The sequence below is a fragment of the Electrophorus electricus genome, chromosome 10 (assembly GCF_013358815.1).
Source record: "Electrophorus electricus isolate fEleEle1 chromosome 10, fEleEle1.pri, whole genome shotgun sequence".
NCBI classification, from domain to species: Eukaryota; Metazoa; Chordata; class Actinopteri; order Gymnotiformes; family Gymnotidae; genus Electrophorus; species Electrophorus electricus.
In genome coordinates, this window is record NC_049544.1 from 22,251,167 (window position 1) to 22,279,138 (window position 27,972).

General features: G+C 44.9%; 2 protein-coding genes across 8 annotated transcripts; both read right to left on the reverse strand.

Moving 5' to 3' along the window:
• Positions 1-822: 822 nt before the first annotated feature.
• Positions 823-4,518, reverse strand: prpf31 (PRP31 pre-mRNA processing factor 31 homolog (yeast)). Its single transcript, XM_027003015.2, has 14 exons — positions 4,404-4,518; positions 3,844-4,059; positions 3,700-3,760; positions 3,533-3,616; positions 3,309-3,406; positions 3,088-3,194; positions 2,772-2,941; positions 2,533-2,690; positions 2,270-2,359; positions 2,011-2,138; positions 1,854-1,926; positions 1,467-1,595; positions 1,263-1,361; positions 823-1,159 (listed from the first exon to the last, which is right to left on the reverse strand). The coding sequence occupies exons 2-14, from the start codon at positions 4,057-4,059 to the stop codon at positions 1,034-1,036; spliced, it is 1,539 nt and encodes a 512-aa protein (XP_026858816.2). The 5' UTR covers positions 4,404-4,518; the 3' UTR covers positions 823-1,033.
• Positions 4,519-4,745: 227 nt separating this feature from the next.
• On the reverse strand, positions 4,746-27,775 carry si:dkey-40m6.8. Of its 7 annotated transcripts, none has more exons than XR_004776562.1 (19): positions 27,313-27,775; positions 23,789-23,922; positions 23,139-23,283; positions 22,493-22,522; positions 22,332-22,405; positions 21,840-21,958; positions 21,142-21,229; positions 20,119-20,267; positions 19,389-19,473; positions 18,587-18,708; positions 18,163-18,312; positions 11,377-17,875; positions 10,785-10,936; positions 10,330-10,451; positions 9,594-9,925; positions 8,696-8,793; positions 6,973-7,481; positions 6,387-6,758; positions 6,035-6,324 (listed from the first exon to the last, which is right to left on the reverse strand). XR_004776562.1 is itself a non-coding variant. In XM_027003097.2 (17 exons), exons 1-17 carry the CDS (start codon positions 27,398-27,400, stop codon positions 6,004-6,006), a joined length of 8,505 nt encoding a protein of 2,834 aa, XP_026858898.2. In that variant the 5' UTR covers positions 27,401-27,775; the 3' UTR covers positions 4,746-6,003. The 7 variants fall into 7 exon arrangements, 3 of the variants coding, with proteins under 3 accessions (XP_026858898.2, XP_026858900.2, XP_035386486.1); XR_004776561.1 differs by having other exon boundaries at positions 6,387-6,634; positions 22,487-22,522; XR_004776560.1 differs by having other exon boundaries at positions 22,487-22,522.
• Between the last annotated feature and the right edge of the window lie 197 nt (positions 27,776-27,972).

Consider the following 27,972-nt stretch of genomic DNA (forward strand, 5'->3'; position numbering starts at 1 on the left):
TAGTCCTACATTATTCTAGAAGCTTGTAGAAATTAATGAGTGAGTGAAGGACACAGCCCGAGATGAAGCAGTTATGATCATCATTTTTACGAGGTTGTCTGGTGTACAGCTCTGCCACCTGGCTTGCTGAGAGCTGCATCACACATGGCAACTGATGGAATATTAACCTGTTCATTAGGTAGTTGGAATAGTGTCTTATTAAAATTTCACATTCACATTTATTTCAAACGCTGCACAAGGTTAGTCTGAGAAATGTTATTTCCAAGTTAGAAAAAAAAAAATACTTCCTACACTTTAGTTATTAACAATGCCATGGTTAAATGACATTTAAATGACATTTAACCATGGGGCAGCAGTAGCACAGCTGTTAAGGTACTTAGGGGTGCCAGTGTTCTGCCCTTCTATTAACGCTCCATTGCTCAAGTTGTATTTAGGAATAATTGTAAGCCTCTTTGGATAAAAGCGTCAGCTAAGTGATGGCAACGTGTGATGAAGATCAAGCGTTAGACTTCTACCATCCACAGCCTAGTGTGGAGACTGAGGTCACTGAAGAAACTACAAAGAACTTGGAGAGCCTCACATGTGCCAAACTCCACGTGCTGTTGGGATGTCGTAACTTTAGCCTGGGGTAAAGTCCCAGCAGCCAAGCATGCACAGGGGAGTTTGGTGAATCTCCGCCATCATATTAACGGAGTCAAATACATAAATCATGAAACGCTCCCACTATACTTTTTAGAGAATATAAATATAAAAGTAAAGTTTTTTTTTGTATAGGTGCAGAAAAGGAGTAAATATTTGTCCAAAACAAACACAGTAAAATACTACCTTTATCACCACATTTATTTAAAAAATAAAGAAAATTTACACACAATTCCAGGGCATTGCAGGAGGTTGGTGCACAGTCTCAGCAAGCAGGGCACGCTCTAGAGGCTGCAAGACGCGGCTTTAAAGGAACGGCCCAGGCAGGCTGCGATGGTTGACGTTTTAAATGAGCATTCACTTATTTTAAAAAGGTGTGGCCAGGGGCATGGTTTTAGGCAGAGTCCTTCCCTTCCCATTCTCTCTTGACCTTCAAGAATTCTGCCATGTTGGAGAAGTACTTCTGGTTAGCTTCAGCCACCTTCTTCTCTGCAGCCTGTGGGTTGACGATTTCCAGCCCCTAATGCAGAGCAGGGGCAGTCAGCACCAGAGTGTGTGTGTGTGTGTGTGTGTGTGTGTGTGTGTGTGTGTGTGCGCGCGCGCGCGTGTGTATCCACACACACCTGCAGAGGAGTAAAAGCCACACTGGAGCTGGTTCCTGATGACCGGTCTCTGACAGTGGATTTCCCACCGTACGTCATGCTCTGTTTCTGCAGTGTCCTCTGCAAAAATCACATCAGCAGTGGTGAACAGTGCTGCATTAGCAGGATTGCCTGTAGCCACGCCCACCCCAAGCTCCTCCCCCTTGAGCTGTGCAGTACTGATACCTGCAGGGACTTGGAGATGCGGGCCTTGGTGGCATCATTGACCTGGGCCTGACGCACACGCCCACTGCCCGCCTTGCCCAGCTGACCCAGACTGAAGCCCAGGTCCTCTTGGTACGCGTCGTCCTCGATCTGAGACACACGCGGACAGCATGGCCGTCAGAGAGACACGGGTGATGATGCAACAGGGGCCCTAAGGGCTCTGCACGAATCCACAATACACACGCAGGGTGAAGTTACACTGTTTGGGTCCATGTTGATGAGGGGTCACGGAGAGGTTGTGTGACGAACTGATCTTAACGGCTTCTGTTCCGCAATGCGCGACGTGTAGGTCTGGGAGGGGTAAACAGGTAGGGCCGTGAGCTGGCGGACACTGGCGTGTACACTCACCTCTGCAAACGTCATTCTGTTTGCATGCTTCCTGATCTCTGTGAGTCCCAACCTCTCCTTCATCTTACGATACCTGAAAGAGCAAATGCATCTGTGAGCAGAGACACACGCAGAGACACACGCAGAGACACACGCAGAGACACACGCAGAGACACACCTCCTGCCTCCTCTCTTCTTCCTGGGTGCGTCGAGCGGTGCTGGGAGGGGCTTCACCTGTTTGATGGGCGGCGGTTCCTGCCACTTATCAAACTTGCGCTCAATTTCCTCTTTTAGGTCATAGCCAACCTGTTCCCGCCAACCAGGAGAGTTTAACATGACCTCACACTGCCATATTCTTCAAAACGTGTGTGTGTGTGTGTATGAATGCCGGTGTATGAGGGGTGACCGCGCGCGTGCGTGTGTACCGCATGCATCACCTTGCCATCAGCACTCTCGTGAAAGCTGTCCACTCTTGCTGCCAGTGTGCACTTAGCGGAGACAAGACGAGCAGCCTTTCTCCTCAGGTCCTGTAAAACACACACACACACACACACACACACACACACACACACACACACACACACACACACACACACACACACACACACACACACACACACACACACACACACACACTTTAGCATGCTGTGTCCAGGTGACTGTTTACGGCCAGGGCCCGTCAGCCTGTGTGGACACTGACCGGAGGGAGAGACTGCACCACATCGCAGTGGTAGATGTAGCCGGTGTGAGGCAGCAGAGACGTGCTGCTGAACCCAGACAGTGTCCTCCTCTGGGCCCCCAGAAGCATCAGGTTGCAGGCGGGCATCTTCGACAGGTTGGTCAGTCCTCCAGCCACCCCTGAACCCAGCACAGGCCATCAGCAAATAGGCCAAACAGAAGGACCGCAGCTTAGACAGCGCCCCCTGCTGGCACGCTCACCCATGATCTTTGCAGCAGTTGACGCTCCGACTATGATCGACAGATTAGGCGCGATGAACGACATCCGGGATTCCACGTACTCATAGATGGTGTGTTTTGACTGGTTGAGCTCAAGAGCCATGTCACATGCTTCCTCCAATCGCTGGAGTTCCTCCTCATCTAACAATGTTCTAAAAAAAAAAAAAAAAAAAGGGGGAGAGCCCACCCACCAGCTACTACACCATTCGGAAAGGGAACGCATTTATTTATGACATTTAACTGTTACATCTCCGACGTATATCCACATAGAGCGACACTAACTCCTGGTCCCTCTCACCCCTGTGTGGTGGAGGCAGTCACGCTGACCACCATGATTGTGGCGTTGGTCAAGATCTGCTGCAGTGTCTCATTGTTTTTACATTTGTCCAGGTTGTTCCCCAGCTCCTGTGCGCATATACACACACACAGCGTCAGTCACACAGCGTCACAGAGACGCACAGCTTGCACTGTGCTCTCTAAGCTCTGCATGCCATGTTCAAATGAGGTCCTGTACGCTACCTTTACTGTCCTAATGTAGTCTAGGGCATTTGGCACCAGCGACTCCAGCTCGGGGAATCTCTTAGAGTACTTATCACGGACAAATTTGTGAATAATATCTAAAAAAAAAAAAAAAAAAAAAGAACAGAGTACCTTTAAAATACCTAATGCATTCTCAATCTTGTTTACACACACAGAATTGAAACACGGTTGAAGCAGTGAGCCTGAACCCCAGCGGGACTCACTCAGTTCGTTATCGATTTCCACGGTGAGGTTGTTGGCAGCGACGATGAGCCTGTACTCTGGGTCCGCTTCAACGGGTCCCGACACTGCGCGAGAGATCGTTAAACACAGTGAGGGCTTGGGTTCAGTCCGCGTGCCGCATCCCACTGCAGCAGCCCCGCGTGCTTACCATCGGCGCTCTTGCGCGGATTTCCCACGTATTCCGCAATATTGTCCATGATGTCCGCAAACTGCAAAATGCACAAAGGGAACAAAACGATCACGCACCGCGCCAGTAGTTATCCAGTGATCGGCAGGTTAGGCGGGCACGCACCGATCTGCTATTGCGCAGCTTTGCTATGGAGGTGACGTTTTCTGCACCGCTGTAGTCCAGCTCCATGTCCTCCGGGATGTCCTCCAGCCGTCCATCGGCCGGTCTGTCCATGCCCTCCTCGTCGCTGTCGTCTCCGTCCCCGCCGGGGTACAGCCCGTCCTCCGGTTCATCGCCCGCTTCCTCCAAATCCGCAAGCAGCTCGTCCGCTAGAGACATCTGGGCAAAAGACGGCGGATTAACGTGCGAATCTCACCAGCAATGAAAAGCTTCACAAGCACCCTGACGGCCAGACGGTGAGCCACAGCAACCCAACCCAGTCCAACCAAACCAAACACCGTTCAGCCACGCAGCCAGACACAATCCGGCACACTTCACTGGGGGAATTAGCGGAAAAAAACCTTGTCATGGCACGCTGCATCTAAAAAAATTCTGAACCAAAAAACATGACAAGTTTAAAAAAGCTGCTGGGTAAAGCGAGAATGCCCAGCTATCCAACTACAGCGGGAAACTTAGCTAACCGTAACAGACATGTTGATTTCTCCAATCATTAAGGAACCTACCTTGCAAAAACGTCCCTAATTTTCGCCAGATATAGCCAATATTTACAATAATGGCAAAACAAGCGTGTTAGAGCACCCAAACAACGCACCGACGTCGTTGAAGTCGCACAGTAAACGCGTCACATCATTTATAGTCCAGCCAAACGCAAAGCCTTCTGGGACATAATGATTTTGGTATAACCTGCGAAACTGAACGCAAAGTATGGCAGCAAGCCGATGTCATTTTTTAAATCATTGTTTCATTGATAATAATAATTTTGTCTATTTACGATCGCTAAAATATCGTTCAAATACCTTCTCATAAATAAAAATAAAAATATGTAAAACATCAGTACAAAGGGGTATTATAAGCCAGTACAATTTTATTTTCATCAAACAGTTCATAAATGTTTCACAGTCTCCATGTTTGTATTCCTCGCCAGGTCACGCAGGACCGTAAGAAAGCTCGCAATGAAACAGTAGCTGAAAGCCGCTTTACAAAGGATCCGGAGTTACCTTTACGACATCGACAGGTCATCAAATGAATACAAACCCACAAGGAAGTTAAACAATGTTTGCTGCCAAAGTTGATTTGTTTATTTCTTTTTTCCCCCCTCATTCTTAGCAACAATAAATTAAGTTATGGAAAGAACATGTCAAATACACTGTTAAAATAACAATTAGAAATAGACACGCTAATGACGAATAACTACAGACTAACATCTAGAACTGGTAAATTATATAAAATATTTTAAAGCACATATTTTAAAACGTGGAAATATAATTTAATGAAAGGAATGAAGCAACTGATTAATTGATTGTTTAACACCCAAAGCAAAGTACATGTTTAAGTTCTGAAATGATAAAGCAAATTAAGGAAGGAAATTAAGTCTGTGTGCAAACAGACAACATGATTTAAGAAACAAATCATAAATAAGTACACAATGACGCTAACAAATTAATACAGAAATAAATAACATTCTGCAATAAAAAATACTGTACAAAACATAACAGCTGGTAGCAGTTTTATTTTTGTATCGTGCATTCTAAGAATACATCTAAAATAAATGGTTGTAAAATGAATTTGTACACCATGGTAATTTCACTATTGATCTGAAACACTAAAAGTTCACAGCACAGTTAGGCTGGCTGTTCCTGGGTGTTCCTCTCACGCCTACAGGGATGTCTGACTGTAATGAGAACAAATTTACAAATGTCAATATTTCTATTCAAGCTCACAATTAAACAGGTACTGGTGAACAAAGTGCTTCCCCTTCCTGCTTAAGGGGATCAGGATACAAATGCACTGTAAGAAGCCATGAAAACAGAGCAGTGAAGCTGGTACACAATAAGACTTCTATTGCATAGCCGTGAGCTCTCCTGCATGTCTGGAGTAGCTTCCAGACTGCATGGCTGTGGAGGTTTCTGTTTTTGTACAGCACGGAGCAGCTCCTGCAGCAGAGGAAAACCTGGAACATCTCCAGCCGTTAAGCCAGGAGTCCTTCTTCATCCTGATTTTAAAAAAATAACCTCCAGAAGCCGTCGTAGTCGTCGACGGCAGTGGAGACAACTCTGTCACTCCAGAGCGCTACATTTTCCCCAGATGTGTGGGAGCAGTGTATCACACTAAATGCGGGTCGTCGGCAGGACTGACAGTGAAGCGTGATGATGGTACAGTGCTGACACCTCTGGGGCATCTTGGCTTTGTCAGGTCTTTAGTCTCGCTGGCTTTGTGATTGCTTGCTCCTGGCAGGAAGAAACGTTTCTCCGATTATTTAATAATAGATGGCACATTTATATAATCTGTCAAAACTATATAAACAAACTATGTAACATTTATACAGTATAAAAAATAAAATTCCTCATATTTCATGCGAGATTCATTTTATAGTAAATTAGGAGAATAAGCCAGTGCTGGCTCAAGGTAATCACCCTCCCTCACCTCCACAGTATACTCTTAACAGATCCCTCACCTCCACAGTATACTCTTAACAGATCCCTCACCTCCACAGTATACTCTTAACAGATCCCTCACCTTCAGGATATACTCCTAACAGATCCCTCACCTCCACGATATACTCCTAACAAATCCCTCACCTCCACGATATACTCCTAACAGATCCCTCACCTCCACGATATACTCCTAACAAATCCCTCACCTCCACGATATACTCCTAACAAATCCCTCACCTCCACGATATACTCCTAACAAATCCCTCACCTTCTGGACATACTCCTAACAGATCCCTCACCTCCACGATATACTTCTAACAAATCCCTCACCTCCACGATATACTCCTAACAGATCCCTCACCTCCACGATATACTCCTAACAAATCCCTCACCTTCAGGATATACTCCTAACAGATCCCTCACCTTCAGGATATACTCCTAACAGATCCCTCACCTCCACGATATACTAACAAATACCTCACCTCCACGATATACTCCTAACAAATCCCTCACCTTCAGGATATACTCCTAACAGATCCCTCACCTCCACAATATACTCCTAACAAATCCCTCACCTCCACAGTATACTCCTAACAGATCCCTCACCTCCACGATATACTCCTAAGAGATACCTCACCTCCACGATATACTCCTAACAAATCCCTCACCTCCACGATATACTCCTAACAGATCCCTCACCTCCACAATATACTCCTAACAAATCCCTCACCTCCACAGTATACTCCTAACAGATCCCTCACCTCCACGATATACTCCTAAGCGATCCCTCACCTCCACGATACACTCCTAACAAATCCCTCACCTCCACGATATACTCCTAACAGATCCCTCACCTTCAGGATATACTCCTAACAGATCCCTCACCTCCACAATATACTCCTAACAGATCCCTCACCTCCACAATATACTCTAAACAGCTGTGTTTCAGTGTCTGCAGTAAAGAGCTGATTATCTAACACTAATTAATCATCAGAGAAGTGTAAACAGCATAGCAGTTACTGTGTTCTTCTCATCTCCATTTCTGATGCAGAGTTCTCTAGCAGTGTGCCAGTTCCTGAAATAGATCTGTCAGAGCTTTGGATTGCTCTGCTGTCTGAGAGAAACGGGAGCCTCCAGCCTGTATTGCTGATCCACGAAAAACAAAGCATATACACTCAAACTCACATTTACTCTGCTTTACTGCTTCGTTAGTGAATATGCACTAAAAAGGGAGGGATTCCTAATGAAAAAAATATAAATATATCTGCATGTATTGTAAAAATATTTAAATGTTTTTATTTTGTACCAAAAAATTTCATTGAGATATAAAATGCATGTTAAATGTTAAGTAATAAAAGTTCTGGCATCTAGGTTTGACCCAGTTGTAAAGTGTATAAAAGCACAGTAACGAAGACCACACTAACTATTTATGCATATACTCTTGTACATATGGATAATGATAAGTATACATCCTGCAGTTAACTGCATTATGTCTGAATAATACCTTTCCACTCATGCAAAAATGCCCTGGAAAAGATCATATTTATGTCATATGCAATGATGACATAAATAATATTAAAGCATTTATACAGAGAGAGTGCCATATAAACAATTCAGTTTAAAATACTTTGTGTTTGTTATTTAACAACATGGTTGATATTTCATATTTAATATTTAATTTGACAGGTCTCAAATTCATACAACATACAAAATGTGATGAATTCCAGTGGTCGATATTGGCCGGCTGTTACATCATCTGATGTATCGACAATGAAAACACACACTACGCTATAACACGTCATGTACAATGGGCTTTAAAGCACAAAAATGACATGTGAAGAACAGATAATTGTATAGATAATTAATGAATCTGTAACCATTCATATGTTTAAACCTAAGGCATTTAGCTGATGTTTTTATCCAAAGCAACTTACAATTATGACTGAATACAGTTCAAGCAATTGAGGGATACGGGCTTTGCTCAGTAGTAATATGGCAGTGGCGGGGGTTTCAACTGGCAACTGTCTGATTGCTCGTCACATAACTTAACCACTGAGCTACCACTGTCCCCTTAATTTTAGTGTTTGTCAATACCTAAAATGTTCTGTACTGAAGAGCAGCATAACATTTGGTTTATATTGGTCATCAGCAACACTGTTCCCTAAAATAAATATTAGCATGAGCCCTGGAAAAGTCATATCAGTGGGCCGCTAATCAATACATGTAGCACTGATCAATCTGTACGGGTCGTCAAGTTGCATTCTGAACATGAAGACATGCTAAATCCGCAAATAGACTGTGCAAATATGTTCTTAAGCAAGGTCAAAAGGTGCAAGCGTGGTGTTGGGATGGATCCTTACAGAATGCACTCACCCAGACCATCAAAGTGGGCGGGCTTTCCAAGGGGGGATGGACTTGTAGGGGTGGAGCCAGAACTCAGCTCATTTGTTGGAGTTTCCTGCAGGATGAAATTGGCAAGTCAGTGGTCAAGAAATAACATCAACTGATCTAACAGGAGCTCTGGGATGGTATATGTTTCCACTCTGTCTCCTTGACATGTTTTAGGTTCCAAGGTCAGAGATGCACCAAATTGACACTGAAGAACTAATGCCAACTGCGAGCGACTGGTAATCGCTTTCCGACAGTTCACTGTCACGCGGCGTTACCTGTCTGTATTTATACTTGAGCACACCAAACAGACTACAGCTCATGAACATCACGTACGGTCTGAGCCTGCACAAAAGAAAATAATTCAAAAGGAAATTGCTGCCTCCTGAAGGTGTGGCTTCTTATAACGAGCAGACTGAGTTCTGAGTGACTCTCGAGTTTTTTCCTTCCATAAAATTGCATACAGTAATGTCAAGATAATGACACATGTTCCACCTGTTCTCTAGATAGTTAGTACAACAAAACTACTTTCCACGGTACCACATATAATGTTAGCCCAGCATACTGCCTCAGTACAATGTGGCAAAAAAGCCTTATGCAGTTTATGTCTATATTATCTAATTAATATAGACATACTGAACAGCCAATCAGAAAACTCCCTCATGGCCGACTGCCATTGCTGATTCAACATGCACAATCAGCCAAAACAGCGCTGATGATGAGCTGATGGTGCAGAACACACCACACTGAGTACGGCCGACAGTCACACGCACACCCTCCAACTGCCTGATACCATCTGAAGGCTGACAGTCTGGTGACTGTGTCCCAAGCTGAATTTAGGGCGAATGTGTGATTGGTCTCTTTCCATACCTGATCAAAAAGATAGACTGTGACATCATCAAAAAAGGACACATTCCTTCCATGGTCGCGGTTCTCTTTCTCTAGAGGCTCCTTTGGCGATTTTAGCAAGCTCCTCAGTCCCACTCTCTTGTGAACATCTGTTTCTGTGACAACGATCACTCTCCTGGATGACTCGTCATCCTGCTCTTCTTCCTCATCTTCTTCAGCATCACTTCCTGTCGACACACCCCTCCTCCGACCAATTCTGTGCTCGCCACCCTCCCAGAATCCTTTGAGGCCGGGAGAGAGAGGGAGATGTGGTGCCAGAGGAGGCAGAGGGAGGGAGAGGCGAGCCAGTTTGGCTGGGAAAGAGTGAAAAAGGACATAGAGGTGCAGAAAAAGAGGCAGGAAAGTCATTCACACAGCAGTCCAACACCGCACATTCACGCAGGATTGAACTGAGCAAATCTAAATGATATTACACATGGAAGAAGGTTTGATCCAATATTCTGAATATCATGTCTCTATGGTTGTTGAATTTGAATTTTAAATGCTCTCCCCAGATAAAATGGGAAGGTGTCGGATACAAGCCAGTCATTTCCTTCAAACGGCCGCAGAATTCAGCCATGTGGGGGATTTCTGTTTTCTTCTCCATTACTGCACGTACATTATTGGGGTTTGATGTAATTAGGGTTTCCATAGCAACAACCTGAGGAAAGTCCCGTAAACTGTGCTTGAGCTCATTGATGTCAAATATTAAAAGTACCTTTCATCGCTTGGTTGGCAGCAGGAGGGGCAGGGGTGACCTTGTGCTGCTCTGTCGCTATGGACAACCCTGCATCTGCCTCTCCACCCTCGCATGCACTGGCCGGGGCTCCGCCCTCCTCGCTACGGACACAGTTCAAATCAGTCGCACTTTATTCATGCAGAGTTGTGCTTTCAAGTGTACTGACTTCTACATGCAACCAATAACAGTATTAATATCAGGGTTTTATGAAGCTGTTTATTGACTTCATTGTCTGTTCAAGATTGTCTGTTCATGTCTGTTCATGTCTAAGGTGAAATATTTAACATGGTCTCCAGAGACAAATTATAGGAGTAATGTTCCAAATATTCTTACTGATAATGCATTTTATGATGTGTGTGTGTTACAGCACACAAGCCACACACACACACACACACACACACACACACACACACACACACACAGAAGCAACATACTTGTCAGATCCCTGGGAGGCCTTCTCTGCGGAAGGAGCCGTCTCTGCAGCAGGGCTGGCCACTCCCCAGGGAGGTGAAGTCACAACAGATCTCCACAGCACGTTAGTCTTAACGTTCTCACTAAGGGAGTACTGTAACTTTTCTTCACAAACCTTTAAGAGAGTTCACACAAACCGCCAATAAATATAAAAAGCTCAGTTTGCTTCACCACTAAATAGTATAACATAGTATAATGCACTGAGTAATTGCATTAACACACATTAATACTATGTACTTACATAATTGAAAGCAGAGTATACACAGTAAGTACATAGTATTAATGTGCATGAATCCATTGTTATACATTATCCAGCACATTATACTGTAATTAATGGTATAATGGCTGTAACAGTGGCTATGTAAAGCCAGAGAGAGTACACACACTGTCAAACCATTGAATATACAAGTCACTCTGGAGAAGATTGCTGAATATAAATGTAAAGTGGTACCTGTTATTCAAATTATTCCATACAAGTCACTGAAATTTATACTTAATGAATTTGCTCTTAATAAATTTATTTTGAATGAAGTTGTATTTAACTTTTATTTTTACCTGCATCATTAGTCCATTTTCTGTTGGCATTTGTGACAACGACCGTTGGCCTTTAATACCTTCACTTGCGTGACATGGTGAAAGAGGTGATGAGACATTAACTGCCTCCCTCTTTTCCAACAAATGACACGGGTCTCCTGAGGAATGCTGAGAGCTTTTCTTATTCTCCGGGCCTTGTGATTTTGCCTGGGAAATGTGCGAGATTTCATCACCCTTGGATTTTGGCTTCATTCCATTACTGTTGTCTGAAGTCCCTGAGCTGATCTGGTCTGCCTCTGGGCTAGCTAAGGATTCATGATTCTTTTTCAAAGATTCAAGCAGTTCTAAGTTTCCCAAAAGGAGATCGTCAAGAATATCTTCGTCCCCAGAAATGCAGCACAACTTTTCGAGCTTTTCGAAATCCTCCAGTGGCTCCTCGTCCAAGTCCTTCCATTCTGAGATCAGCAACTCTGGGATTGAGTTCAAGGAGGCCTGGGAGATTGATGGATGTGAAATGTCATTTCTGTCATCCTCGTTGATACGGTTTGATACCAGGCTAGACTGATCTTCAGTGATGAGTGACACAGGTGTTTTTTGCCCCAGATTTGCTGTGATGCCTTTGTTGTGAGTACTGATTGAACGTTCTCCACAAGACACATCTATAGAATTAGCATCATTAGAGAAGAGTGAGAGAGTTTCATGGTCTGTGATATCAGGCCAGGGTTGATCATCTGATGTCTGTAAATTGGCACTAGACTTGATCTCTATATGGTGCACTGTATTTGGGTAATTGCTTGGACCTTGGCAATCGGTCATCTCTGCATGCTGAGAAGCATCGCAGTCTAAGATCTCCATAGAAACAAAGGCAGGGGAGTAGCACTGACCATCACTGCTGTGGAAAGTGCATGCTTCTGTTTCAGTGTTAACTGTAAGACTTGGACAGGACGGAGAATCTGATCTATCTTTTTCAAAATATAAAACCTCCCCTCTCTCCCTGCATGGTGTTTCCTCATCCTGCCTGCCAGGTTCCCTGTTGCAACTGTCCTGGCATGATGAAGCTAAGTGAAGTTTAACAGCAGTATTAGTTGTGACAGATGAGTGTGTCAGTTGTGTCACTGTGGGGGCAGTGACCAAAGTCTCCATCTTATCAGATACTGTTGGGATCCAGTTGTGATTCCTTGCCACGCTGTAGTTATGATTTGCAACATGATGAGATTCAGTTTGGTTTTCCATGTTCTCATATCTTGATGCCTCAGTAAATGACGGGATGCTGTCTACACCACCTTTTTCTCCGGCTGCATTCTCTAGTCTATTGAAGTTTTGATTCTCTTCTTCCAGGAGATCATCTTCTACCTCATTTTGTATATACAGTTTGGAACTTGCAGTACCGGAGCTCATGCTGCCAACATCATTAATCTGGGTGAGAAGCTCTTGCTCTGGCTTCTCCAGATTATCCACTGCCACCCTTGTACATTTTACATCCTCATCTGTCTCTGCATTTTCCATGAATCCAGGATTCTCCATGTTTTCCTCCTGGTGGGCATCCATCCTCAGCAATGGCACCTGTTGAGTTGCAGGAGCTTCCTGGATGCTGCTTGGAAACCGTCCGTCCAGTGTAAAATAATCGCAATGTTCTTGCCTTTCATCATTGGGGGTGTCATGGGTGTTAAGAAGAGTGGGATGAGGCTCACTCTTTGTTAATTCATCATTTGCCTCTGCTTCCCAGAATTCACACCCCATGACCATTCTCTCTTCCTCTGTCAGCTTGTTTTCTCCAAAACCTTGGAAGAATTCGGACCCTAATTCCACTTTGGGCCTCTGAGTCTCAGTTGATGCCCACTGGTCATTTTCAGCTGATGCCCACTGGTCATTTTCAGCTGATGCCCACTGGTCATTTTCAGCTGATGCCCACTGGTCGTTTTCAGCAGGCCACAAGTGAAGCTCTCCTTGCTGGAACTGTCGGCAGCCAAATTCTCCCTTCAGAAGACTGCCAGCACTGTTTTCCTCTTCAACGGCGCTCCACAGTTCTTTCGCTCTTAGCTTAAATTCCTTTGAAGCTTCCTTACCAAAGTCAGCAAAACATTCGGATCGCTCTGTTGAAGTAACCTGCTCTCTCTCAGTAGATTTCTGGGTTGGGAAGCAGAGCTCAACTCTGGCTAACTGCATTTCAGTTGCTGATTTTACTTTTGCCTGCTCGTCCTCACTTTCATCTGTATAGGTCAAGTTTCTCAGTCCTAGCTCATTAGCATCTTCCTCTTGTATATCTGGTGTCTCTGTTACTGGAGGCACCTCAACTTTTGTCTCAGACCAGATGGAGTGGACTAAGCTGCATTGTATGTCTTCATTGCCAGATCTATCATTAAATGGAGCGTTACAGATGGATGATGAATTTTTTAATTGAAAGCTGTAAAATTGAGGCAAACTGGACTCACTGTTGTCTGACACTGACATTTGCCCCTGAATTTGTCTGACTGTTGAGGAATCACAATTATTACCTTTCAAATAAGCCTGAGATCCCTCAGTTTTGTCCAGAGCGCTTGGATTGTTGGACTTTTCTAGAGGTTCTGCTATTGGTTTGGGGAGCAATGCCAAACTCTTACCTGATTTGTGAAACTCTATTTTCTTAGAATCAAGGAGAGAGGATATTTGGAAATTATGCAGGGAGCCATCATCATGGATTATCATTGGCTTTTCCTCTATCGTGGAGAACAGCCTATCGATAAGCACAGCATTGTCTTCTATCTTTGATACCTTAATACTTTTCTCCACTCCCTCTATGACATCACTACAAGTCCATATAACTCCTTTATCTGAAAATAATTCTTTAACAATCTCCTTGTTTTTTGCTTTGTCTCTGTCCAAACTCCCATGTCTTACTGGGCTGTCATCTTCCACCTCAGTTTTCTCCTCAATTCCCTTCAGCGTTGCTCTCTCTCCAGCTCTCCCACTGGCAGGCCGAGAGGATGCCAGTCCGTCTGCCCCTCTTCTGGGTAAACTCTCACCGGCATCCCAGTCACTGTCTGAAAAGTAGGCAGAGTCCCGGTGGGGGGTTTCAGTCCCAAGGACCCTCCAGCCTGTGCCTCCCCCACAACCCCATGAGTCTCCGGGAGTGAGGCAGTCCATAGAGCTGGAGGTAAGAGGCGACATGGCAGAGTCTGTGGGTGTAATGGTGGACAGCGACTGGTCTGAATTTGGTTCTCGGGGCAAGGGCAGTGGGCATGCATCTGTGCCTGCATCATCCAGTGATGCTGTGGAACCAAATGTAGTGACATTTTCTGCTGAGATTTCTACCTTTTCACACTCGTGTCTGGTGCTTAAATTTATGTTTCTGTCAGTCAGAGTAGGTTGCTCACTGTCCATATGGGGAGTCTCCACTTGGAAGACTTGGGGCTTAGCCTGAAGGAAGCCTGGTCTTTCTCTGCTTTGACTAGCTATGGGAAACATTCCTGGGCTACTGTCTGACTCAGTTATGGAGGCAGTGGTATTTGCTGAAATGCTGGGCTCATTTATCAGCTGTGACTTGTTTAGGGGCTGTTCTAATCTTCCAGATGAGCCATAACCAAGAGCCCTTTCGTTTGTGTTAGGCACTACATCTAACATCACTCGGTTGATAACATGGCTCTCATCCTCCCTCAGTTGTGCCTGTACAGAGCTGCTCTCTATGTTTATCTCAGGTTCCTTGCTGGCTTCCGTTATATCCCTTCCTGAGCACTGGATGTCTGAGTGTCTCAAGAGCTCTGCTCTCTCCCCAGAGTTCATACAGTGGGGAGATACACTAAAGGCAAACTGTTCCTTTCCACTGTCAGTCACCTCAGCCTCTGTTTTGTCTGTCACAGGAAGAGAAAGCTGGTCTGCAAGAAGTCCTGGTTTGGGCAGGTTGCCTGAAGAAACAAAGTTAACAGGGCTTTGAGACACTGAATCTGGTGCTGTGTTGGCTGAATGAATATCAGCGGCTACGTTTTGCTCTATTTTGAGATTTTGTAATTCTGATGCTATCTGCAGTACTGGAATTTCTGGACGAACTGCAACTTTTATTTCACTATTTTTTGCTCTCTTGGTAACCTGAGCATAGATTGCCTCTTTCCTGTCACTGTGAGGCTTTCCTGGTGACCTTTCTGATTCAAAGCTGATAGTCTGCATGGCTATACACTCATATTCAGGAGATACCGGCATAGATGAAGGACTTTCTTCCTGCTGTCTCGTTATTATCTCAGTGAGAAAGGTCTCAGCCGACTGGATCTCTTTTAGGAACTCCTCTCTGGTCATTTTGCCTTTTTGAGGCTCAGATCCCTCAGTCTCAATGGTTATCTCAGACAACAGGGAGTGAGATCTCTTCATCCCTTGTGAGCAAGCTTCCTCAGCATCAGCGTACATTGGTAAGTCCTGGGGATGTGCGTAAGGGAAGGGTGTGGTTCCAAAGCGAGACACTGGGGTCCCCCCCTCACCATCGTAGACATCTTCACAATCTGACATTGCAGTGTCAATCTCAGTGAGGAACAAATCGCTCTTTTTGGTACCACAGTCGGGTCCAGTCTGCGAGCCCCCATCCATCCTCCATGACTGTGTCGCAGAGTCGAGCTCCGTGAGGAGGGACCGGGAGCGACGCATCCCTTTAAATACTCCCTCTTTCCCACTTTCCTTGCCCCAGGAGGTTTCTCCCATGTTTGGGTCTGAGGGGTCATTGGAGATTTCTGTCAGGAACAGGTGCATTGGGGACTTCCTAGCTGCTGCAACTCGCTCCCGATGCATCTCGGCATCTTCTTTCCAGATGGCTGGGAGGATGGTGGCAAGACGAGACTGAGTCCGTTTCATTCCTCTGGAGAAGAGCTCAGTTGTAGCAGGGTCTGGATCATCAGCCAGGCTGATGTGCTCCACAGTTGTGCTGTTGCTAGGTCTTGTCGGAGACATGAAGGGAGAATTATCGTCTTCCTCCAAGCTTAATGGGCTGGAGGATAACTTTCTCTCAGTGTTCGGAATTGGAGACGGTGAGTGAGTCATTCTGGCATAGGGTGACTCTCTGTCTGTTGGGGAATCCTTGTCTGTCATGTATAAATCTGTGCCATCCTTTGAATTGTGGAAGGACAGCAAATGTGTCTTGCTGCTGTCAGCAGTTCGCTTATCAGTAAAATCACAGTCAATAAAATCACAGCTTAATGGGTCTCTTTGCAAGTGCACTGTGGGGTTTTTGTTATGTCTGGGAAATGTCGCACCCGAGTAACCATGGTAATGGCCTCTCTGGAGCCTGTAATGGGGAGGAAGAGGCGGAGGACAGGTATGAGGTGGAGGAAACATGGACTGACCTCCAGAAGATGGAGGAATGGAGGGAGAGAGAGAGGGGGATGGAGGCAGTGTCTGGTGTGTGCGGCTGAACCCCAAATGGTCCAAGTTGGCTTTTGATGTGGAACAGTTGCTCATATATAGTGGATCTGAAGTCTCAGATTTGGCTGTGGGGTAAGAGGATACAGGGTAGTGGTGACCCAGGCTGAATGGCCGGGGATATATGGGTGGAGGAACAGGTAGGGGACGCGAGTGTAGATGTTTGCCTGAAGAAGTGGACATGGATCTGGGTTTCGGAGGGAGTACGGGTGCTTGAGAACTTACAGATCCAGAGCAATTTGGGCTTGGGTCTTTTTTTACCTCATCCTCTGTACTATCTCCAACATCAACTATTGCAAAGTCTGTCACCCTGGCACAACCGTCTTTGCTAAACTCAACCAGTCCTGTGTTGGGCACCAGGACCTGGACTTCACTGGACCGCACCATCTGAACTGTCTGAGAGGTAGCTCGTCCAAAATTGCCTTTGTAACTAAAAACTTTCCTTTCCTTGCCCAGAGTCCCACTTCGAATCTCAACCAGCTCCACGTCTCCAGGACTACCAGACTCTTTGTGTGATGTGGATGCATTCGCTTTAAGAGTGGGAGTTTTATCCTGGGGGGTGTGCTCTTCCAGGCGGATGTAGTATTCGCTGGCCAAGGATGGGCTTCGAGCACTGATAACAGGAACCACTGTGGGCGTGTCCAGAGACTGCCGGTGACCAGAGTTAGGCGTAGGTATTGGCTGAGGAGGAGGAAGAGGTTTGTAACCCCTTCTGCCATGCGCCTTCTCCCAGAGGTATTCAAAATTTAACCCTTTGCTAGTTTCCGTCACTGTCAGGATGTCATCGAGCTCAGATGATGAAGGAGTGATTGAATTCACTGGATCCAGCAAAGGAAAGGAATTACTATTCCCTCTGAAACACCCATTGTCTCTGCCATATTCTCTCCCTTTGTGTCTCTGGCCTGTGGCTGAATGCAATGCGTTAGGACGCAGGGAATCCCATCGCCTTTCAAATGACTCTTCACTCTCTCCTCTCCTCCCTCTGCAGTGTTCTTCCTCATATTCTTCTTCATCCTCATCATCCGTGACACTTCTCTGTTTCCTCCCCTGCTCCACGGCCAGGAGAGACGAGAGGAGGATGAAGACTTCATTGACTGTTGGACGTTGAGAGGGTGGGAGCCAGCATGACTGCATTACCTCGTACCTAAACACACGCACGCACGCAGGCACACACAGACACACACACACGCGCGCAGCATGTAAGCACGCACACACACATAGACAGAAACACACAAGCACGCATGCACACACACACACACACACAAACACACAAGCACGCATGCACACACACACACACACACACACAGCCATAAGGTCCTGTTTAATATTTACTAAGAAAATTATGGATTTATACTTTTGGTGCACAGTTCCACTGTAATATTTGCTATGACAACATGTGACTTATTATGAAGACAAAAAACTGAAACTGACCAGTAGTCTGCATGAGACAGTTTGAGACGAGGTTGGGCCGGTGTAATCTGCCTCTCTTTGATGACGAAGGTGAGGACTTCTTCATCACTCAGATGTCTGTGTGGCTGGGCACCAAACTCAAAAAGCTCCCAGATCACCACACCCAACGACCTGTCAATCAAAAATGGTGTGGGGTGTACAAAACATAACTAAATGATTCCTTTCTAAATTAATTATAAGTTCATTATAGTGTAGTTACAGCATAATATACAAAATCAGTTTTTGGAAGTAAAGCTCTGTTATACAACAATATGTACTGTACCTTCGTCCTACCGGTTAACATCCTTCTTTTAAGCTGCTCCACCAGTCAACAATTTATTATTAATCACTACTGATCTACTAAATGATCATCTGAACCCCGGTGAGAGACTTTCATTGTCCATACCACACATTGCTAGACTTGGTCTGGTCTGTGACCACCAGATCTCCTCGGAATTCCTCTAGCAGCTCCGGAGCAATCCAGCGTAAAGGAATCCACAACTTATCTGGAGTCAGATAGTAGTCCTCCTGACAGAGACACCGAAAAACACAGTGGTCAGCAACACAGATTAGGCAAGATTTGAGAAAATCAGACTATCAGTTGTCAGACTATCAGAGGGGTATAAAGTAATTGTATCAATCTACTGTGATATAATGCTATTACCTGAACATGAAATGCATACCAAATTTTTGGAAAATGTAATGTTTAAGGTATCACAGACAGCAATTCTGGATTCATTGGTCAGAAAGTATTTAGAGAAGCTTCAATTCACTGCCCAGCATTTAAAATCTAACTCTAAAACAGCTCTGTAAGTCATAACAACGGAAACAGAAATGAGGTGGACATGTAATTGATGATGTTGGCCAAATTACTGTAATAAAAGGTGTTGAGTTTGGCAAGTATGGGTAAGTACAGGCAAATAACAAAGCCCATAACATACTGAAACATACTGAAACAAAGCCCATAACATACTAAAACATACTGAAACAAAGGCCATTACATACAACATACTAAAACAAAGCCCATAACATAATAAAACACACCGAAACAAAGCCCATAACATACTAAAACATACTAAAACATACAGAAACAAAGGCCATAACATAAAAATATGCTCTGTTCAACTTGGACACGCATACATTCCCACCAGAGGCTTCAGAGCATGTAGATTAATGGCAGATTGAGGTGTCCGGCACGTGGCAAGTACCTTATAGTGGTTGTGTGACAGACCGTAATCTCCAATCCTCACCGTCAGATCAGAGGTGAGCAGACAGTTTCTCAGCGCCAGGTCACTGTAAGAAGGCAGACAAAAGCCTAATGCACCATACAATGAGTCCCCAGCATCTGTCTGCATGTAGTGTCATAAAGGCCTGAAAATCAGTCTGTCTGAACAAAAGAACCTGTGCCTACCTCTTCGTACCTGTTCATACCCGTTCCATTTCATTGTTCACCATTTTGGCAATAGATACAGAAGGGAGGTATGAAATAGAATTGAGTCACACTCACCTGTGTATGTTGTAGAGGTAACTGAGTGGAATTTAATCATCTCACCTTTGTGTGTGGTTGAGTCAGACTCACCTGTGTATGTTTTGAGTCAGACTCACCTGTGTATGTAGTTGTTATTAAGTCAGACTCACCTGTAGATGTAGAAGCAACTGAATGGAATTGAATCAGATTCACCTCTGTATGTAGTTGAGTCAGACTTACCTGTGTATGCAATTGTTATGAAGTGAGACTCACCTGTGTATGTAGAGGTAGAAGTGAATGGAATTGAGTCAGACTCATCTGTGTATGTAAATGTAGAAGTGAATGAATTGAGTCAGACTCATTTGTGTATTTACTTGAGTCAGACTCACCTGTGTATTTCCTTGAGTCAGACTCACCTGTGTATGTAGTTAAGTCAGACTCACCTGTGTATGTAGTTAAGTCAGACTCACCTGTGTATGTAGTTATTCTCATGAAGGTGGAGAAGACCTGAGGTGATCTCATATGCCATTCGCTGCAAAGTCAATAGGTCACGGTTTAAAAGGTCAGGGGTCATGCCATCTGACTTCCTCTGAGCTCTCAGATATCTTTTTAGGTCCCCCTGAAATGACAGCAAACTCACTATTCATATGGTGGACACAGGTCTTACTAGACAACAAACAACTGTAAGGGTAAATTTAAATATGAATAGCCCATATCGTGCTTGCTACATTGTTTAAAGCGCTGGGTCAGATACTGCAAATATTACATAATTTCACCACCAAAGCAGTCTAACTAAGTTGGATTAAAATACATTGGTGTATGTACAGTGTGTTTATAGTATTATGGGCTGTATTATAGTATATATGTGCAAGATCTGGTTGTGTAGATCTGGTTGTGTAGATTTGCATGTATGGTGTGTTAATGATGATAGTATTATGGACTGTAGTGAGTGCATCTAGGTTATTATAGGCTGTACTGGCTGTGTCTAGACTGTAGTGGGTGGGTCTAGGATGTAGTGGGTGTGTCGAGGTTATTATGGGCTGTAGTGGGTGGGTCTAGGCTGTATTGGGTGCGTCTAGTCTGTAGTGGGTGTGTCGAAGTTATTATGGGCTGTACTGGGTGTGTCTAGTCTGTAGTGGGTGTGTCGAGGTTATTATGGGCTGTAGTGGGCGGGTCTAGGATGTACTGGGTGTCTCGAGGTTATGATGGGCTGTTGTAGGTGGGTCTAGGATGTAGTGGGTGTGTTGCGGTTATTATGGGCTGTAGTGGGTGGGTCTAGGCTGTACTGGGTGTGTCTAGTCTGTAGTGGGTGTGTTGAAGTTATTATAGGCTGTAGTGGGTGTGTCTAGGATGTACTGGGTGTCTCGAGGTTATGATGGGCTGTTGTAGGTGGGTCTAGGATGTAGTCGGTTTGTCATGGTTATTATGGGCTGTAGTGGGTGGGTCTAGGTCTGTCAAGGTGCTCCAGTGCATTAGAGGCTTGGTGTCCTCACCAGCTGGCAGAACTCCATAACCAGCAGATAAGGGACGCTTTCACTGAACTGTCCAAGACACTGCAGGATGTTGGGATGCTGGAGGCTTCTGAGAAGAGAAGGCAGAGGGAGAGATGGGAAAAATTAAAGGACAACTAAAGGACAACTAGGTGAAAGTTAAAGAGTTAAAAGAGAGAGAGAGAGAGAGAGAGAGAGAGAGAGAGAGAGAGAGAGAGAGAGAGAGAGAGAGAGAGAGTGAGTGAGTGAGAGAGAAAGTGTAATTAGACTCCATCCAGGGAGTAATATTTAGGTCAGCTCTGCTGTGGGAGCATTCAGTAACCCAGTTTATTTGCATGATGTTTAGCAATGCAGTACTCTATACCATTTCTACACAGAGAAAGTCAGTCATAATGCATCAAAAGTGATTTACAAACCTAACAGTCCAACATATGATATCAATTAAATTGAAGGAAGGAGCCACAATGAGGTAAACTGGCGGTGAGGGGAGGGGCGTGTACGGCTGGCGGTGAGGGGAGGGGCGTGTACGGCTGGCGGTGAGGGGAGGGGCGTGTACGGCTGGCGGCGAGGGGAGGGGCGTGTACGGCTGCCGCGAGGGGAGGGGCGTGTACGGCTGGCGGCGAGGGGAGGGGCGTGTACGGCTGGCGGCGAGGGGAGGGGCGTGTACGGCTGGCGGTGAGGGGAGGGGCGTGTCCTCTCACCTGTACGGCTCGGCCTCAGCCAGGAACTTGCGCTGCTCCAGGGGGCTGGCGCTCACTTTCAGCTCCTTTACCACCACCTGGGAGGAGCTGCAGTCACACAACACCTCCGCCAGGATCACCTGGAGAGGAGTAGAGGAAGGGAGAGAAAAATAAAGAGAAACAGAACAGAGGAGAGAAATTAAATCATGGTCACTGTAACTGCTGTAGTGCAACTGCTGTGGACAGACTACAGTAGAAGTCTTTCAGTTTCAACATTACACCTTGTCAGTTTTCTTTTGTATATGGCTCAGTAAAGTACTTTCTCTTAAAGGAAGTTAAATAATATTTTAAATGCAATATTCTTAGTCTGCCGTATCTCTGATCATCATTGATTATGCATATTCCATATTTGGTCATGCAGCATACATTAGGATACATTAGCATACTCATTTTGTATCATACTATGGAAATGCACCAGTGATTAAAATTCGTTATGAGGTTGATTGGGTTTACCTTTCCAAACCACCCATTTCCGATCTCCTGCAGGTAGTTCAGGGCATGTCTCCGAAAACTCTGAGACCTGGAGTCTGTGAACCAAACACCAAAGATGTTTATGGGTTAGGTGTCTCACCTGTGCTAGCTATCAGATAAGGGGGAGTGCAATGTACCTGTACCTGTGCATCTGGGATGTTTGAGAAGCATTCCTGTGTGGCAGGTAAGAGGTAAGAGAGGTAAGAGGTTTGGTGTTAACTGTATGGTAAATAGGGAGATTGGTGTTACCTTTGTGTTGCACAGAGCATTTGACGTTACCTTAAATAGTGTACTTAGCAGTGCATGTACTTATGGGTGGCATAAGTAACGCACCTGATATCACCTGTATGGATGTTACCTGTTAGCAGGTAAGGTTTTATCATTGTGCCAGGTTTGGTGTGGATGGTAAAGGACCAGCTGTATATGGATGTCCAGTCACCTGCTTTGGAGTCAGTGTTTGGTGTTTGTGTGACCTGCTCTGCTCTGACATCAGTTTGAGTGACCTGCTCTGGAGTCAGTGTTTGGGTGACCTGCTCTGGGATCAGTCCGAGAGACCTGCTCCGAGATCAGTTTGAGTGACCTGCTCTAGGGTCAGTGTTCTGGGACTGCTCATAGTTTGAATTAGGATTAGTGGACTAGGGTTAAAGTTAAAACTGGCATTAGTGGGTGAGGATTAAGGTTAATATGTTAGAGTTGGGGTTGGGGATTAGGTCTAGGGTTAGGTAATTAGGGTTGTTGCTAGTGAATTAGGGTTGGGGTTAATACTGGGATTAGTATACAAGAGTGCACCTGTCCCATTGGGCAGTGCTGGACATGACCGGTCTCGCACGGGCAGCGTGTAGACCTCCGGCAGAGACGGACATGAGGACAGACTGTCTTCAGGAGCCGGGCTGGATGCACCAGAACATTCCTCTCCCTCAGTGTTATCAAACTCCTGAAAAGAGAGAGCAAGAACACAAAGAATTTTGCAGAATTCAAGAATTGTGTAGAAGTAAATAATGTCATCGTGACACTGTCTGAAGATTAACTGCCACTGCTGCACCATACAGGGTCCCCAGCTTCCTCATTCCACACTGGTCGCCGGACATTTCAGCTTCCATACAAAGAGTTCATACAACTCAGACACATGTAGAGTCACTGACTCACTGGCTATCTTTGCGGTGTAACTGCCTTAGTCACATGACTGAATGTCTGGATGACTCATAAACGCTGTAAAGAAATCAGTCATTAGATTTCTGTGAAATGGACCTTTTGTCTTCTGAAGATTCTGCATGACCGTGTGTTTATTTGCCATTAAACAAACCATGTTGAAATGTTGAAAAATTGTCGTATAGGTATTTATTATTAATGTCAGTTTTTCTTGTATTGCACATAGTTGGTTGTGTCCTGGATCTTGTCACACAAGAGTAGAATCCAGTCTAGTCTGAAAGGTGACTTACATTGAATCCAACACTTCCCCTTTTACAGCAGAGGCAGGTGAAGAGTAGGAGGATGAAGGAGACCAGGCCGGAGCAGGAGATAAGAATGACCACGTAGGGCGGAGGAGAGAGCGAGCTGTCCCGCGAGACTGAGACTAGGGGGAGAGAAAAGCCAAACAAAGTCACACATGGCGACTACTTACGCCGCTCTTACTTTGGAAAGGTGAATCTGAGTGTGCACTGACAGACAAAGAGAAGATAAGAATCTGGGAGAGAAAGAGAGAAAGAGATGGAGGGAGAGAGAGGGAGAGAGATATTGCATAGTTGTACTGGGAGGGTGACACAGGGGGGAGGATAAGGGTTAGCTTGTGGCAGTGTGTCCATAACAGCACAGGAGCCCAATAGGCTGCAGTCATTGGACAGCTGCTCAGAGAAGGAAGGAGAGCAGAGCGAATCAGAACAGTGCAACAGCTTGCATGGGTAAAGAGGAGGAATAAAAGATGAGGTTATAGTCTAGGGAAACCAAAGGAACCAGAGAATTCATAATACAAGACATTCCTTGTACTTTCATTACTGAATGAGGGGAACAGGCATTCAGAAGTTTGTTTGGGGAGCAGGGCCTGTTTAAAGGAAAGGGTTGAATAATTGAGAAAGATTCACTTGGAGAGGGAAGGTACCAAGTCGGGGAGGGGGGGCATTTTTTAATTGGTGTACCTCAACTTGCTCATGTGTGTGGGGTGAACCATCTGTGGAAGAGAGAAGGGAGGAGGGCATGGAGGTTAAAAGAACCTTTGACAAAGAAATTACAATCAAGACTGCATATCCACACACACACACACACACACACACACACACACACACACACACACACACACACACACACACACACACACACACACACACACACACACACACACACACACACACACACACACACACAGAGCTTAAATTATGTCAGCTTAACCAGCAGTGACTGACGCAGCTGTGAGTCACATACACACCGTGACTTATGTTCTGCCATCTTTAAGGATGCAGAATTAAACTCCAACGCAAGCCACTGTGCACACTACATAATAAACACTAATGTATGCAGAACATTAGTAAATATTAAAGTTTAGAAGAGAAAGCGATTACCCATATCATCTCTCCCTGTTCCCTACACACAGTATGTCCACCCCTTTCATCTCTGGTTTCCAGATTCTTTTTATTTTCAACACAGCGGTGACATAGGTCTGGTAGTGGGATGGTAGTTGTATTGTAATTGTGTAGTGGTGTGGTAGTTTTATGAGCTTATACTAGTGTGTCAGGTTCAGCAGTGTTGCTGGGGTTTTGACATGGGTCAAGGTCACTGCTGAGAGTGGTTCTCCACCTCAAAGTAACCAATATTGCTGTGATGGAGAGGCTACAATGAAGAAGATATCTGTACTCCAGATAGCTGTACTTCTCTATGGCATTTATAAAGTAGTGTTTCTAATAGAGGGTCCAGTAAATGAGGAGGATAGTCTTAGATAATTTAATAAATTATTAAATTATCTAAGACACCCAAGCACACCCAAGAGGATTCTGTTGGACACCAGGCCAGGCAGCTGACACCTTGGACATGTGGGCTGGTCTGTGTGTGGCACCGTGGGCATGTAGGCCGGACTGTGTGTGGCACCATGGGGATGTGGGCTGGACTATGTGGCAACATGCCCGTTAGGGTGGTGAGCAAGTGGTCATTAGAAAGTCCCGAAGGTTTAGTGTGAGCACACAGGAGGGTCCACCAGACTAGATCTATCATAATAAAGAATCTATACATATACAGTCTCACTTTACTCTGAACTGAACTCATTATCTAGAATACACATTAAAGGGCCTATTGTGTATTTTTCTTGATACACATTTACAGTGAAGGCCAAGATTACAAAGGGAGAAAATCCCCTTCTTAAGAAAAAAAAAAGTTTTGCAAGGGTTAGATGTGGGCACATTCCATCCACAGGCTGATTTAAAAAACAAAAAATTAAAAGGTCAAAAGACAAAAATGTTCAAACAGAACATTTCTTATGTCTTAAAATCTGCATTTAATTGTATTTGTTTATTATTGTTATTTATGATAAATCTTCACTAGTGATACAGCACATTCTGCACTGTTTGAAATAATATGACATTATGTAAAAGTTCACCTTCTTAACTTTTGCCCTCATAAATCATGTACAATGAAAAATAGAACCTTTAGTAAGGATATACTTTTGTTTGGAGATGTTCTACAATTTTTAAAAGCGTTTTTATTTATTTCTGTTCATTTAATCATTTATTTATTTGAATTTCTTCCAGTGAAACTTAAATGTGTATAACATTCATGATAAATGGTGAGGAGGATGCCTAACTATATACATAATATGCAAAATGCATTATGAAAAACTATTCGTTTGGTGCTATAACGTAATAAGAGATGTACAAGGCAATTTACGACAGTATAAAAATAAACTACAGACGGGAACCTCGGCGCCATTTATTTATTTATTTATTTGTGTGTATGTTTGTTTGTTTGTTCGTTCTTTGGATAGATACGGTGCATAAATAATCTTGCACATTGCACGCTTATCGTTGAAAACTACGATATGATGACGTAGACATGGAAACTGATTGACGGCATTGTGTAGGATAGTACGCAACTGTTATTTAATATTTACTACAGCAGCCGATTGTATTTAAAATTCAGATATTATTGATCGACAAACCGGACGCAATTAACAATGAGGGCACCTTCCGCTTTGGAAAACATCAGCATGTTAGTGGTGCTCAGCGTACTATGGAAACGTTAAAAGCCACTGAAATGGCGTACCTACACATGACCGATTTTAACGGTCGATAAAGCTTTATTGTTCTAAACTCTGCGTTTGCGCTAGACAACATTTCTTTGCGCAATTATTTTCATGTCTCATGGCCATAAGGAATAGGCAGACACTACATACGTGTACACACAAATAAACATGGGGCCTATTGCCTCATTCTAGCATCCAAAACCACTCCAGACTCCAGCGTTCTGCCTCATATATCGTAGGACAGCGTGATCTTAAAAAAAAAAAAAAATAAATAAAAAAAAAAAAAAAAGGGGGACAATACACGTTCAAAAATGTTACCGAGCTATATCTATAGCACATTCAGCTATAGCATATATAAGCATATGCACATTTCTTAGGCCTGATATAAATAACCAAGGAAATACTGGGAAAACAATGTCGCCAATCGCTTCCACAGTCTACCAGTGAAGACTCGAAAACGAATTACGCAAAAAATATAGGTTACAGTGGACATATGGACATAGAGTATCTGCATAGTCTTCCCTTCCGAAGTGTACTTAGGCTAGTGGAAATGAAGCACAGTGTAGAGAAAGACAGCTCTTACACGTCGAACACGGACAGTGGTTTCAGTCCCAACCTAGAAGCCACCAAACATTTTCCTTCTTCGTAACGTCTGTCTACCTCCTGCCCCCCTTCACGGGCTGCGCACCGTTCCCGTCCCGGGCATCCATTCTACCATTGCACCCAAACGACACCTCTCACCTTCTCGCTGCGGGGCTCCCAAGGCTCTCTCTGGGTTGAAGTACCACATCGCCCCCGTTAGAACAATCATCCAGCCCTGTCGTCGCATAGTCGCGGGGTCCGCGGCACCACCATCCGAGCGCCTCTTCCAAGCAGCCTCCCTGTGGCGCGCCAGGCGCTCCGGCACGGTGTCTCCGCTAATAAAGGGACGTCTGCTTGTTGTTCTGCAGCGCGTTCCCCCTCCTCCGCACTTCAACGCGGCGAGAGCGCTCTTTTGTGCGATCCCGGCTCGGTTTAACAGTGCCGTCGATGATAGCACTGGCTAGCTTTCATTATACGCTTTAAACGATCTCCTTTTCAATAAAACCGTAACGCGGCTGTGGTAATCTCGTTGGGCTCTCGGTCCCTAGTGTCAGCAGCGTGTGTGGCTGTTATGCCTTCCTTCAAGACCTGCTTCCACGTCCGTCGCCACACATTTGCATGGGGCTGTTACGGTTTGTCGGCGGCAGTGGGCGACTCCAGCTCGTCTTTCCGCTATTACACTTGGTCTCAAGTTCAAACGGCTGCGAGATGCTCTCCGGTCGCGTAGCCGCTTGACAGTTAATCCGTTTGTTCATGGCTTTGCTGGACGCTTGTGAGACAGCTCCCACCCCAACATAACGACAGATATCAGCGTCAGTC